The following is a 13,077-nucleotide window of genomic DNA, read 5'->3' as shown; positions in this document are numbered from 1 at the left end:
CAACAAAGGACTCAGGGCTTATGTATTTCAGTGTTCTACTTACTGTACATATAAACAAGCATAAAAGGACCAAGTGAATTCTAAAAACATTTGTTACTATAGAAATTTAGAATAGATTCTGAAGGTTGTGAACAGCCTCATGAAGAAAGTGGAACATGAACTGGATGGTGAAAATCATCTAGCATTTTGGATTAGGTTCTTTGTTTGTTTTTTTTCCTAGCAACTTCTTTTATTTTTATTAACATGTTTTTATTAGTTTCAGGTGCACCAAACAATGTAATAGTTAGACATTTATCGTTTATATCCCTCACACAGTGACAACCCCCCTCCCCCATCCACTATCCCTCTGACATTGCTCACAGCCATTACATTTCCACTGTCTCTATTCCTAATGCTGTACTCCACTTCATATATATATATATATATATATATATATATATATATATATATATATAATTGTAGTTGACATTCATTATTCTTCAGCTTCAACTTCAGGTGTACAGTGCAGTGATCAGGCATCTACATCATCCCTGAGTGGTCTCCCTAATAAGACAAGTGTCCATTGGATACCCTACAAAATCTTTATAATATTATTGATTACATTCCCCAAATTAACTTTCGTATCCCTGTGGCCACCTTGTGGTTATTGACTGTGCTTTCTAATCCCCTCACCTTCCCCCTTATCCCCACCCCCACCCCCCATCTAGCAACCCTCACTTTTTCCTTTATGTCTCTGAAACTTATTTCTGATTAGTTCATTCATTTATTCTTTTCTTTAGATTCCACATATAAGTGAGATCAAATGGTAGTTCTGAGTGCATTTCACTGTTACTTTCCATAAAGCTAAAATAGTGAACTCCACAAAAACTGGTCAATATGTTTTGTTTTGTGTAAAACTTGTTTTAGCTTAAGAATTTGTAAAACAATTCTAATCTGTGCTCTCTAACCATGTAAGCTGATTAAGAAATAGAATGACAGTATTTCTAGGAATGTCTTTCGTGTCAAATAACATATTTTTAGACAATACCGCTTCTTGAAATGTTAAGCCTATAAACACCAGGGAAGCATTGATTAAATAAACACATTGTGTTCTAAAACAATCACATGGAAATTAGAGGAAAAAAGAAGAGATAAACTTCAGTCAGCTTATAAAACAGCTTTTGGCTTTTTATATCCAATTTTATTTCAATATTTCAGAAGTATTCTATGGGTAAACAAGATTTTTTTAAAATAAGATACAATTGTTAAAATTTAATAAGTAATGCAGAAATTCTTTGCAAGTAGATTTGACATAATAATTGTAATGAATGGAAAAATCTGATCACTGAGCAACCAATAAAAAACAGCACAATTGAAATAGAGCAGCCTATATTAATTATTGACTATTTTTAATCTAAATCAAATAAAAAACATCCTCTAATTAGCTACAGAGTCAAGGTGATGACCACCAGTATTTGACATCTTTCTAATAGATGTGAGCTGCTTTGAAAATTTCAATCACCATCTATATGTATAGCTTGAACTTCCAGCTGATTTCTACCCTCTCCTGGGATATATTTGCCACAAACTTTTTATGATTTATTTTTGCAATCAATGAATAAATATGAAATGGTAGATGGGAAGATGAGCAATTAAATTTTAATTTATTCTAATTCCTGCCAGTGTTGATTTTCTTTTAAAAATAGAAGTTATTTCTCTAAAATAAATCAAATTAAAGCAGCATTTTGGATTAGGTTCTTAAATGGTACAGAGAGAATCGTATTCAGCAGATTTTACTATCATTAAATCTTAAAGAGTATTTAGCTTCATTAATCTCAAGTTTTCATCTTAAAAAAAATGGTAAAGTACAACTCCTTTAAAGCAGCAGTGACTTACAACTCTAGTTTCACTTTAGAATCAATCAGAGATTGAGTTGTTTTCAAGGGCATTCATATAGTTTTTAAAGCTCCACTGTTCTAGGGAATGCTGGCTGAAGCTAAGAAGATGCTCTGGTAGGTCCTTTATTATATAATTATGTTGTAAGAACTTGCTACTCAAACTGTGGATCAGCAGCACAGGCATCCCCTGGGAGTTTCTTAAAAATGCAAAATATTGGGGCGCCCCCCAGATCTAATCTTCTCTTAAAATAATAGATGGGAGAGGTCTCCCTAATAAGACAAGTGCCCTTCTGACACCCTACAATGAGTAATATTGAATGTCAACGATCATTTTATATATATACATACATAGTCACAGGATGTGGAGTAGAGCATAGGGAATAGTCAGTGGAATTATAACAGCTATATAGGATGCCAGAGGGATAGTAAACTGGGGGAGGGGTTGTTTTATGAGGGGTGTAAATGTCTAACTATTACATTGTTTTCTACACCTGAAACTAACACAAAAAGAAAGACAGAGCGAGAAAGGGAGGGAGGGAGGGAGGGAGGGAGGGAGGGAGGAAGGAAGGAAGGAAGGAAGGAAGGAAGGAAGGAAGGAAGGAAGGAAGGAAGGAAGGGAATAAAACACCTACAGGGTTCAGGTTGGCTAACACATACACACTGGGAGGGTGACATACCCCAACTCCACAGGGACAACACTCGGGACCCTCCCAGACCTTGCCCTAGGCATCTCTTCTACCTGGCTATTCATCTGTATCCTTCTACCTAGCTATTCATCTGTATCCCTTATCAAATCCTTTAATAAACTGGTAAACCAAAAAAAAAAAGAAAAGAAAATAGATGGGGGATACAGTTTGTGACAAAGTTTGTCTGGGTATATGTGGACTTCTATTCTCCTCTCCTGTGACAAGGGTCAGTCTTCCCTGGTTGATGGAATTCCAGGAGAGGGGAGGGGATCTAGAACACTTGAGTTCCTGTTGGAGGATCTGTCTTCACACAGATAAGGGGAGTTCAGAGAAAGTCTCTCCCTGCATTGCTGTTTTATAAGTGCCTGCAGATCCAAATAATCAATATGCCATTGTGGCATATTTTGGGGTAAAATATTCTGCTACTCTTCACATATGTTCTCTCAGCCATTTTGGTAATGTCTGAATGCATTTTGGACTTTAATGTACTAATATTTAAATGATGCTCCAAATAAACACAAATGAAATTCTGTATTTCTCATCTCAAATGTCTAGTGAGAATAACAGATTCCTATAGCATTGAACCATACTATAATCACCTAGAAATTTTTCAAAAGTAGACCTCATCATGAACCAATTGCATCAGAATTTCTGGGACTAAGGCTTCGGTATTAATTTTTTTTTTTTGATGCCTCCTAAAACAGTCTGATGTTCAGCACAATGAAGAACATTATCCAGAGTACAGCTAAAGATTAGTTTCTAAAATAAACAGATAATTCAGTAGATCATTCTCATAGCATAGTTTTAACAAAATTGTTAAAAATCTCCTCTGGAACTTTTCTGGTCAGATCATAGGTTACAAAAGAAAACTGGACACCTTAGTTTATTTTTAAAGAATTTATAATTAAAATAGTTCAAAAGCATTGCAAGATGATATTTTAAATTTAAACAATAATTCAACTCATCTAGCTAGCAATAATATTTACCATAGCTCATTTCCTTCAAGTATTTAGTTATGTGGAATTAAAAGCAGAATTTATATGTGTGATGATAGATTTTAAATATTTAATTCTTATTTTTTAATTCTAGGTAACCATCATTATTATTGAATGCATATATATATATATATATATATATATATATATATATATATATTATATATGATTTGCCTACAATGATATATAATTTAATAAATGCAATATTTCCCTAGATTCAAATTACTTGAGGCTGTTTACAGATACACAGTATGAAGTCAAAGAGCAAACCTTTGACACTTGGTGATATATAATTTCATATTTCACCTAAAGTTATTAAAATAACTTGTTATATAAAAATTTGAACTCTATTCAAAATGTTTATCTGTATAAAGTGATCTTAGTTTATTATTTGGTCATGTTTGGGATATGATGTGACATTCTAATATGTATATTACCTAACAGTGATCAAAGCTAAACGTATCTCCAGGAATAATTATATGTGTGTGTGTGTGTGTGTCTGTGTGTGTGTGTGTGTCTATATATATATATATATATATATATATATATATATATATATATATATATATTATATATGCACATATATGTATATATAATATATGTGTGTATATATATACATATATACGTATATATACTATATATATAATATGTGTATATAATATATATTCTCCTCCTCCAGGGATATGGTGGCTATATTGCATCAATGATCTTAAAATCAGATGAAAAGCTTTTTAAATGTGGATCAGTGATTGCACCCATCACCGACCTGAAATTGTATGGTAAGTACTTCCTATAGACTGACCTAATATAAGGTATTGATTTGTAGAAAATAATATCCCAATGCACAGGAGCTCAATCGAGCACACATATAATGTGCTATCAGAGATGTTTTCAGCTGTTTCGCACCTCCCTGATTCAGTTTTACTGCAGCATGACAATTAAATGTGAAATGTAGAAATTAATGAAATATGCTACTGCAATGGTTTTGAGTTTATTCTTAAATTTCTGTTTTCTTGGGTCACAGCCTCAGCTTTCTCTGAAAGATACCTTGGTATGCCATCTAAAGAAGAAAGCACATACCAGGTAACTAATTAAAACATAATGAAGAAAAAAGAGTAGTTTTGTTCTAAAAACTCAGTCAAACTGCAAATATAGGCATAATATATATATGTGTGTGTATAGGATTATATATAGGATTTTTGTGTTTCTCTTCATAGGCATCCAGTGTGTTAAATAATATTCATGGCTTAAAAGAAGAGAGTATATTAATAATTCATGGGACTGCTGACAGTAAGTATTATATATCCTGCTAATGATTGATGGAGTCTGACTTTGAACAAAGGGGTACATCCAAGGACTCATTTACAGAGGGCCCTATAAAGCTACTAAAGAAGAGAGCAGGGAAAAGTGGCACAAAGAATCCAGTGCTTGATGGGAAGTGGGAAGAAGGAAGCCAGTACTAAGTATAGAGGAAGTTATGAGCCTCAATGGCAGCACTGTCCAATAAAATGTTCTGGGGTGACAGAAATATTCTCTCTGTACTGTTGAACACGGTAGCTACTGGCCAAATGTGGCACCTAAGCACTTGAAATGTGTTTAGTATGACTAAAAAACTGAATGTTTTATTCAATTTTAATTAATTTAAATGTAAATAACTACATGTGGCTAGTGACTACTACTACCGCTACTGTGTGGTTCAGCATATCTCAGAAGGAAACTAACCTAGAGTACAACAAGATAGCAAAAATGTGGCCAGCACTGAGATGAGATTCTGGGGAGGCCACCCACTTAAGTTAAAACACAAACTTTAAAAACAGCACTTTCATATCACCTCTCATTTTTTTGTATCACATTAAACATTGAAGATGGATGTGATTGACATTACCAGTAAAAAATAATATAATTTTGTATTCACATGAAGTGTTCAGGGCTCAAATTATATATATATATATATATGACTTTGTGTGAAACTTTACAACAGAAGGCTGAGTATTTATAGCCTCATTTACAGATAAGAAAAATCAATTTCAAGGAGGAATGTATTCAGAGCTACCTGGCAAGTGAGCAAAGACAATCAAAGCCTTGAATCAATATTCCCTAAATCTTGAACTTTTTCTTTTTTTTTAGTCCACCCGTCCCTGCCTCAGTATTCTTACTCCATTTTACAAAGAACATAACTAAAAAGGTGTTATGGTAAAGATCATACCAGTTCTCAAATTTAACTTCCAAGCATGTCAGGCTTTGGTTAAATCAGTGTTCAGCTCAACATATTAAAAAAATAATAATAATCTGCACGTGCACACACGTGTGTGTGTGTTTGTGTGATAGTAAATAGGTAAACACGAGACAAAAGACAAATCTCCCTTAGGTAGAATTCCAAATAATTTATATAGATGATCCCCCATCAAAGAAGCAAAGCTTAACTCTCCTCCCTCCGCTCTTTAGAGTGGGATGCACTTAGTCATTTGTTTCAGGAGGACTGTATGGAAAGGGAGGAAAGAGTAACTTTACAAGTAGAGAAAGTTGATAAAGACCATTCAGCCAAGTGGTCAAGGTTAACATCAACAGTGACAAGTCATGTTGATAGTATGCAGCCTTGATGTGGTTTTGTGATAATCACATTCTGTCTATTGTCTTGTCCCCCAAAACCCCCCAGTCTAATCATGAGAAAAACATTGTTCAAACCCAGATGAGGAACATTCTACCAAATACCTGACAGGTACTCCTCAGAACTATCAAGGTCATCAAAAATAAGGAAAGTGAAAAATTCTCATAGACCAAAAGAGATTAAAGAGACATGATGTCTACATGCTTCTTAGTTGTGATAAATGTACCATAATAATGTAAAATCTTAACAATAGGGGGAACTGGGTAAGGGAAATACAAGAACTCTCTGTGCTGTCTTTGTAACATTTCTGAAAATCTAAAACGACTATAAATTCTTTCTAAAAGATTTAGATGATAAGATACCTGTGATGGGTGAAACATGATAAAACATAAGCATAAATGTTTTGATGAACATTAGAATTTTGTTCTAAGGTATTAAATCTTACATGTATATTAATAGTAATAACAGTAAGTAGCAATTAAGTACTGAATATATGTTAGAAAGCATGCCAAAAGCTTTTAATATTTTACTACTTATTTCTCATAAAAGTACTGTTCAGTAGGTACTAGTATTACTCTTCTTATTTGACAAATTAGGAAAAAATATATGGAATTTATGTAACTTGCCAAAAATCACACGTCTACTGATTTGTAGAAGGGTTTGAATCCAGCATTGAGGCTCTTATTCACTATTCTCTAAAGCTTCAATTGTGGGAACAAATTATATTCAAGATTAAATTATTTTACATCTAGCCATCACCCTGGAATGTATTAGTGCTATTCAAATTTCTTTGTCAATCTGGTGCAGCTATTAAGGTAAAGATCATGTTTTTCCTGTCTGACTCACTCAGTCATGGGGCTGGTGCTTCACCATCTGATAAAATACAAGCAGAGGTACAGCACTGGTCACATTAAAGGAAATGCACCTGTGTGTTTGCACACACACACACACACATGCACATACATGCACTCATACCCACACCTCCACATGGGTCTGGTGACTTATAGGTCCTCGACGACATTATAATATTACCATTATTAATATTATCTTCAAAATTACCAGCAAATTAGTACACTCAGCCAATTAGACCTTAATGCCCCTGTTTAGATTTAGGAAGGGGCAAAAGACAAATATCAACGGAATTGCAGTAGAAACTAAACAGGAAAAAAAATCCATTTGGAAAACCATTTATACATTCGTTTTTTCAGCTGTTTCCATACAAAGAAGCGATGGGGTCCTTTCCAATTTTTTTTCCTAAAATAAACAAATGAGCTATATGAGATCATTTTACCTCAGTCAGTACCCCTATTCATTAGCATTTCTAGTAGCTTAAATTTACAAAGCAATTTGTAGACTCATTTAGAGATGACCCGGTCATTTCCCTTTAAGTACAATAGGAAGATATTTAAAAAAGAAATTGGATAGAATTTTAAAAGATTTAAATGATCCTTTGGAACCTTTTATTGTCTGCTATGTAGTAGGATTAATCAGTATCATAGAATTAGAACAATGAAGGAGTTTAAACTATTGTAAGCTTGCCCTAGTTTTACAAAGACAGTTAAAAAAAATGTTAGCTTAAAAATTAGTTGTGGAAATTTGAAGATGTACATAACATAGGAATGAATAGCCCAGGCAGCATGTAAGCAAAATGCTGTAGAGAGCTTTGAGAGATTCATCCAAGTCTTCATAGCTAGTTAGGGCCAAAACTTCAAACCCTGGTCTACTGTGCTGCTTATTTCAAAGCTTTGGACCTTAGGTTCAGGCAGAAGGAAGCTAGAAGGAAACAGGAGAAACCAATATGATTCACATTAAATATTAAGCCCTTGAATAATGAGATGTGTACTCTCTTTTCTCAGCAAAGGGTATTCTTTTCTTATTTAAAATAAAACAGAAAGCCAGGATCTAATTGAGAGTGGGCCCTCGTAATCCTCAGAAAGGAATAGAAACTGGTTTGCTGTATTACTATCCAGACAGGCATTCACTATGTTAGAATTGTTATGGTGGTATAAAATATCTAAACAATTAGAAATTATAAGTGATAACCAGTAGCGTAACCCTCAATACCATTTCTACAGTAACTACAACCTTAGTGGTAGTTCCCGTTCAGTTCATTTTTTTATAATGTGAAGCTCAAAGTTTTATTACCATTGTATCTATTGGCTTCCTACTTAAATCCAGGTATCAGTCTTTTAAATGTGTGATGCATGTAAAGTATAATGCTTAACCTCTTTGAAAAAAATGACATAAAAAATGTTGATCCTAATAAACATATTTTCTTCAAATATCATCATTTAATTTCTTGCAGCAAAAGTTCATTTCCAGCATTCTGCAGAGTTAATCAAACACCTAATAAAAGCTGGAGTAAATTATACTATGCAGGTAAGCCACTTTTTCAAACGAATGTGTTTTCCTACCTAGGTTTTTTAGTTATGAGATTCAAAACACAGCTTCCTTACTACTCCATTCCCCACACCATTATTTTTTTACTGTTTTTTAGCTACCAGAGATTGTATTCTTTTTTCCTTACTTACACTGAGAATGTGGATCATCTACTCATGCGTTACAAGTGAACTGCATAATAAACTCTTATGCAATGTCTTTTTCTCCTTAGACTTTTATTCATGTCACTGATAATGATTTTTTTTTTTTTTTTAAAAACAATTTTCTTTTACCCTTCTAGTTCCTTTGTCTTTCCCTCACTTTCCATCATTCTTATCCTAAAAAGTTAAGGGGGAGAAAGTGGTTTGAGTAAATGTTTTAAGAAAAAAAGAAGAGGGTAAAACACCATTTACATCTGTACCTTCAACTACATTTCATAAGTATTTATTAAGGACTTGCTTTAAAATAGTCATTATGCTAGATGTGTAAATAACACATATTTTACAACATCAAGGAATTTCAATCTGAAGGACTCACTGAAGGGGAAAAAAAAGTCACTTTAATTTCTCAGCAATGGAAGAACTAAAAGTAGTTCAACATATTAAAACACAGGAACCAGGGTTAGGATGATGGAAGACTAAAATGTATACATAGACAGATGGTGGGTCATGCCATAAACAATCTGAAAGAGTATACGGCTTTACTCAGAGGGCAATGATGCACCATTTAAAAACTTTACACCCAAGAATTGATGTGACAATATTTGTATCTGTATTGTAGAAAAATTGCTAATGTCTTTTTATATTGAAAAGGATATTGTTAAAGTGAAAATGGCACCACACAAGAGTAGACAAGGAAGATTTTATTCAAGGCTATTGCAGTTGGGGAGGGAAACTAAACTCAACTTGAAACAAAGGACTGCACAGATTTTTAAGCTAGGGTAGAGAGACTCATAGTCTACCTGTGTTTGACAATTAGCCTTACCAAAAGGAAAAGTAAACTTTTCTTGTATCTTTATGACAAGATGTAGTTTTACAACTTGGAGTAAGGCTTCTGGCCTCTCAAAAAGACCAGGAGATAGGGATGCTGCCCTCTTCGATGTGTGCATTTAAAAGAGATGTTTCCAGGTCCTTGAAAAAGACATTTTCTCATTGTAAAACTGGCAATAGGCTGAAAGAAGATTTACATACATTTCAAAGAGGCAGAGAATGAATTTACAGTTGCAAGTTTTCTAAATTAAATGCTCTAATATTAGGGCTTGTAGTCAGGAAAAAACTGACAAAAATTTTTGGCCAACAAATTCAAATTTAAATATGTAGGAATAATAGTTTGTCTCACATGTTGATTATGTTTCACATGTATGATTATGTCTCACATGTTGATTATGAAATGTTATAAGAAATAAAATTTTAATGTGGAGAACTCAGAATTGAATTAGGTGAGGCTCTGGTTAAATATTATTTTCTGAAGTTCCTATGCTATTGGGGCTAAAAGAATGAATTCTGAGGGACAGTACCTGCTTTTGTAACTTTACATCTTCATTCCCCACAATACCTTAGGTCTACCCAGATGAAGGTCATAACATCTCTGAGAAGAGCAAGTATCATCTCTACAGCACAATACTCAGATTCTTCAGTGATTGCTTAAAGGAAGAAATACCCGTGTTACCACAAGAACCAGAAGAAGATGAATAATGGACTCTATTTATATAGAATTGAAGAGAATATTGAGGTTCAATGAAATCTGACCAAGAGACTATAATATTGTAGATGCTCCAGAATTTCAAGGGCAGCTTAAGGAGATGACACTGGAACAGCACACTCAGAGACAATGACCTAGAATTTAAATATAAAAATCTAAGTCTACTGTTTTGCCAAGGGTGCAGAACCTGTTTGTTTGTGTAAGGAAGGTCAAAGGGTTGGTTTCCTGGGACAAATTAGTTTTGCATTAAAGTAGGAATAGTGCATGTTTTCTTCTGTTATCCCCTATTTGTTCTGTAACTAGTTGCGATCATTTTAATTTCAATGGCCACCATCATCTTTGCATACAATGCACAACTTATCAGTACTACAGTCCCTGATCTTTGATGGCTGAGCTGCAATCTAACACTTTACTGTACCTTTATAATAAGTGCAATTCTTCATTGTCTATTACTATGCTTAAGAAAATATTCAGTTAATAAAAAACAGAGTATTTTATGTAATTCCTGTTTATAAAAAGGTATTGTTAAGTGGGTCAAAGATCATGTAGAAATATGGATTTCAGCACTTTCCAAAGTTCAGCCAGTTATCAGTAGATATGATATCTTTAAATCAGCACACAGGTGTGTGTCTCACAATATAATACACACACGTGTGCATATACAGTCAGTAAATCTATCTTTACATGCTATTCATGCTACAAAAGATAAACTTTTGATGAATTAGAAGAGATGCTCTTTTACTGGCTATAACGGATGCTTTGTTTAATGAGCCAAATATGATGAAACTTTTTTTCCAATTCAAACTCTAGCTATTGCTTTCCTATAAATGTTTGGGTTGTGTTTGGTATTGTTTTTAGTGGTTAATAGTTTTCTAGTTGTAATTTAATTTTTTGAATATGATACCTTGTCACATGTAAATTAGATACTTAAATATTAAATTATAGTTTCTGATAAAGAATTTTTGTTAACAATGCAATGCCACTGAGTACTATTTTGCTCTTTTGGTGGAGAATAAGGCTTTTTAAAAAAAACACTTGGTCCTTTTACTTCTCTCTCAATGCAGAATCAATTCTCCTTTCCATTGTAAAAGCAGAGCTGGATGATTTCATTTGCCAGTTTCTATTTAGTGTTCAGTGCCTGCCCAATTCATCTGTTACTGTTTAATTTAAATCTTTCTGGTGAGAATAAGAAATGAAATATTTTTTATTCATTGGCCAAAAAATTCACAAACAGCAATGTTTGCTATTTAATTTGAGATGAAGGCACAAAATGCATTAATTCCTGTGCTGTGTTGACTTGCAGTAGTAACTAAGAGTGTAAAATAAACTTGACTGTATGAAGTCAATTTAAATCATGAGAATATTAACCTTTGTGACTGAAGTCAAAGACTATCTTTGCACTTCACCTAGGTATTTTCCAGATGTCTAAAAGTCTATAAAAGTTCAGATAAATCTAGGCAGTATACTGCATTTTTGTGGTTTTAAAAATTCATTGGGACAAGCTGGATAATCATGACATCTGGACACCAGGAGGAAACATAAACATGTCACTGAATTGCTTACTAAACTTCCAGTTTTGTCAAAGGATCAATGCAAAAATCTGAGTGTTTGGAAATGTATGAGTCATTTTTGGGATATTCTACTTTTCTTCTGGATGCTTTGGAATTGTGTCTTCACTACTCCACTGGATTCAATTTAAAATGGGAAAGGCTCTCTTTTCTGAAAGACCCATTTCAGGTCTTTTTCAGGAATAGTAAACACATTTTTTAAAATAATAAGTTGTAATGTTTAAAAAGAAAGTTTTGCCTATTTTATTAAGATGGAAATTTCTTTTTAGGCTGATTTGAAGTCCAACTGAAGCTTTTTAATCAATATTTTAAATTTCAACCACTAGAGTTTTTTATGATGCAAATAATTATGTTGTCTGAAAGATGTGGTTTTATTGAATGTCTATTTGAGTAACATTTAAAAAGTATTTACCTTTTGCTGTTCATCATTTCTCTTGTTTTATTATTATCAATGGTTATTTTTCAATTAATTTAATATAGGTTTTAATGTGAAAGATATTTGTCTGGAACCCACTTTCACCTTAAATGTTAAATAGATCTCAAGTGAAGACATACTGTTTAACAGAAAGGTGGAAATTTTTCATTTCCATGATTGTTTGTTTTAATAATTGGGCTATGTTAGATAAAAGAATTCTCACTGACACATAGACATCTATCATTAATGGAATCATGTAAGTGAACTGTCCCCTTTACACATTTGCCCTTGGTCATAATCTCACTATTGTATATGTATTTATGCACTCTAAGAATTTTCTAGACCTCTAGTAGCAAGCTTCCCAAATGTTATTTCCCCCTTAAAGTTAAAAACATCAAGCTGAACTATAAAATAAAACAGGTAAACAGTATTAAATCATCCACAGAGATAAACACATAACCTTTTGAAAGAATCTTAAAAAGTATTTTTTTTCACTAATGTCCTCCATTGAGGTCTCCAACTCAACACTTAGAGACTAAGGAGTCCGTGCTGATCTGTTTGAGTGTCCTGACAACCCAGGCAAGAGAGTGTACTTCAAAACATGCATCTCAGCTCACCCTTAGAATGTGTGTGTGGTTTTTGTTTGTTTGTTTGTTTGTTTATCTGATGTTTAGCATAGAGATCACCATTGTGGTTCATGCAGATGCCAGTTGTAGATCTATTAGAATGAGGTGACTTAAATATTGGTCTTTACTTATAAGAAGAATTATTTAAGCCTTGTCCTCAAATGGTGGGTTTTGAAACAGAGGCACCTGGGACTGATTTGCTCTCAGATTTCAAGGGTCATT

At 33.3% G+C, this 13,077-nt stretch overlaps 1 protein-coding gene across 3 annotated transcripts in view; it reads left to right on the top strand.

Annotated features, from left to right (window-relative positions):
• The window catches only part of DPP10 (dipeptidyl peptidase like 10), a 1,304,160-nt gene extending 1,291,921 nt beyond the window's left edge, over nt 1-12,239 (top strand). Inside the window, exons 22-26 of one of the 3 annotated variants that reach the window (XM_074335439.1) lie at nt 4,238-4,337; nt 4,583-4,641; nt 4,776-4,848; nt 8,472-8,545; nt 10,105-12,239. In XM_074335439.1, the coding sequence (XP_074191540.1) occupies nt 4,238-4,337; nt 4,583-4,641; nt 4,776-4,848; nt 8,472-8,545; nt 10,105-10,239 (441 nt within the window). In that variant the 3' untranslated portion in view covers nt 10,240-12,239. The remainder of the gene's footprint in view (nt 1-4,237; nt 4,338-4,582; nt 4,642-4,775; nt 4,849-8,471; nt 8,546-10,104) is intronic. The other 2 variants (XM_074335432.1, XM_074335443.1) reach the window with 2 other exon arrangements.
• Nucleotides 12,240-13,077: the final 838 nt, after the last annotated feature.

Source organism: Rhinolophus sinicus, linkage group LG01 (genome assembly GCF_036562045.2).
Source record: "Rhinolophus sinicus isolate RSC01 linkage group LG01, ASM3656204v1, whole genome shotgun sequence".
Taxonomy (NCBI): domain Eukaryota; kingdom Metazoa; phylum Chordata; class Mammalia; order Chiroptera; family Rhinolophidae; genus Rhinolophus; species Rhinolophus sinicus.
The sequence above is the reverse complement of the archived record's forward strand: the minus strand, read 5'-3'. Positions and strand labels throughout refer to the sequence as shown.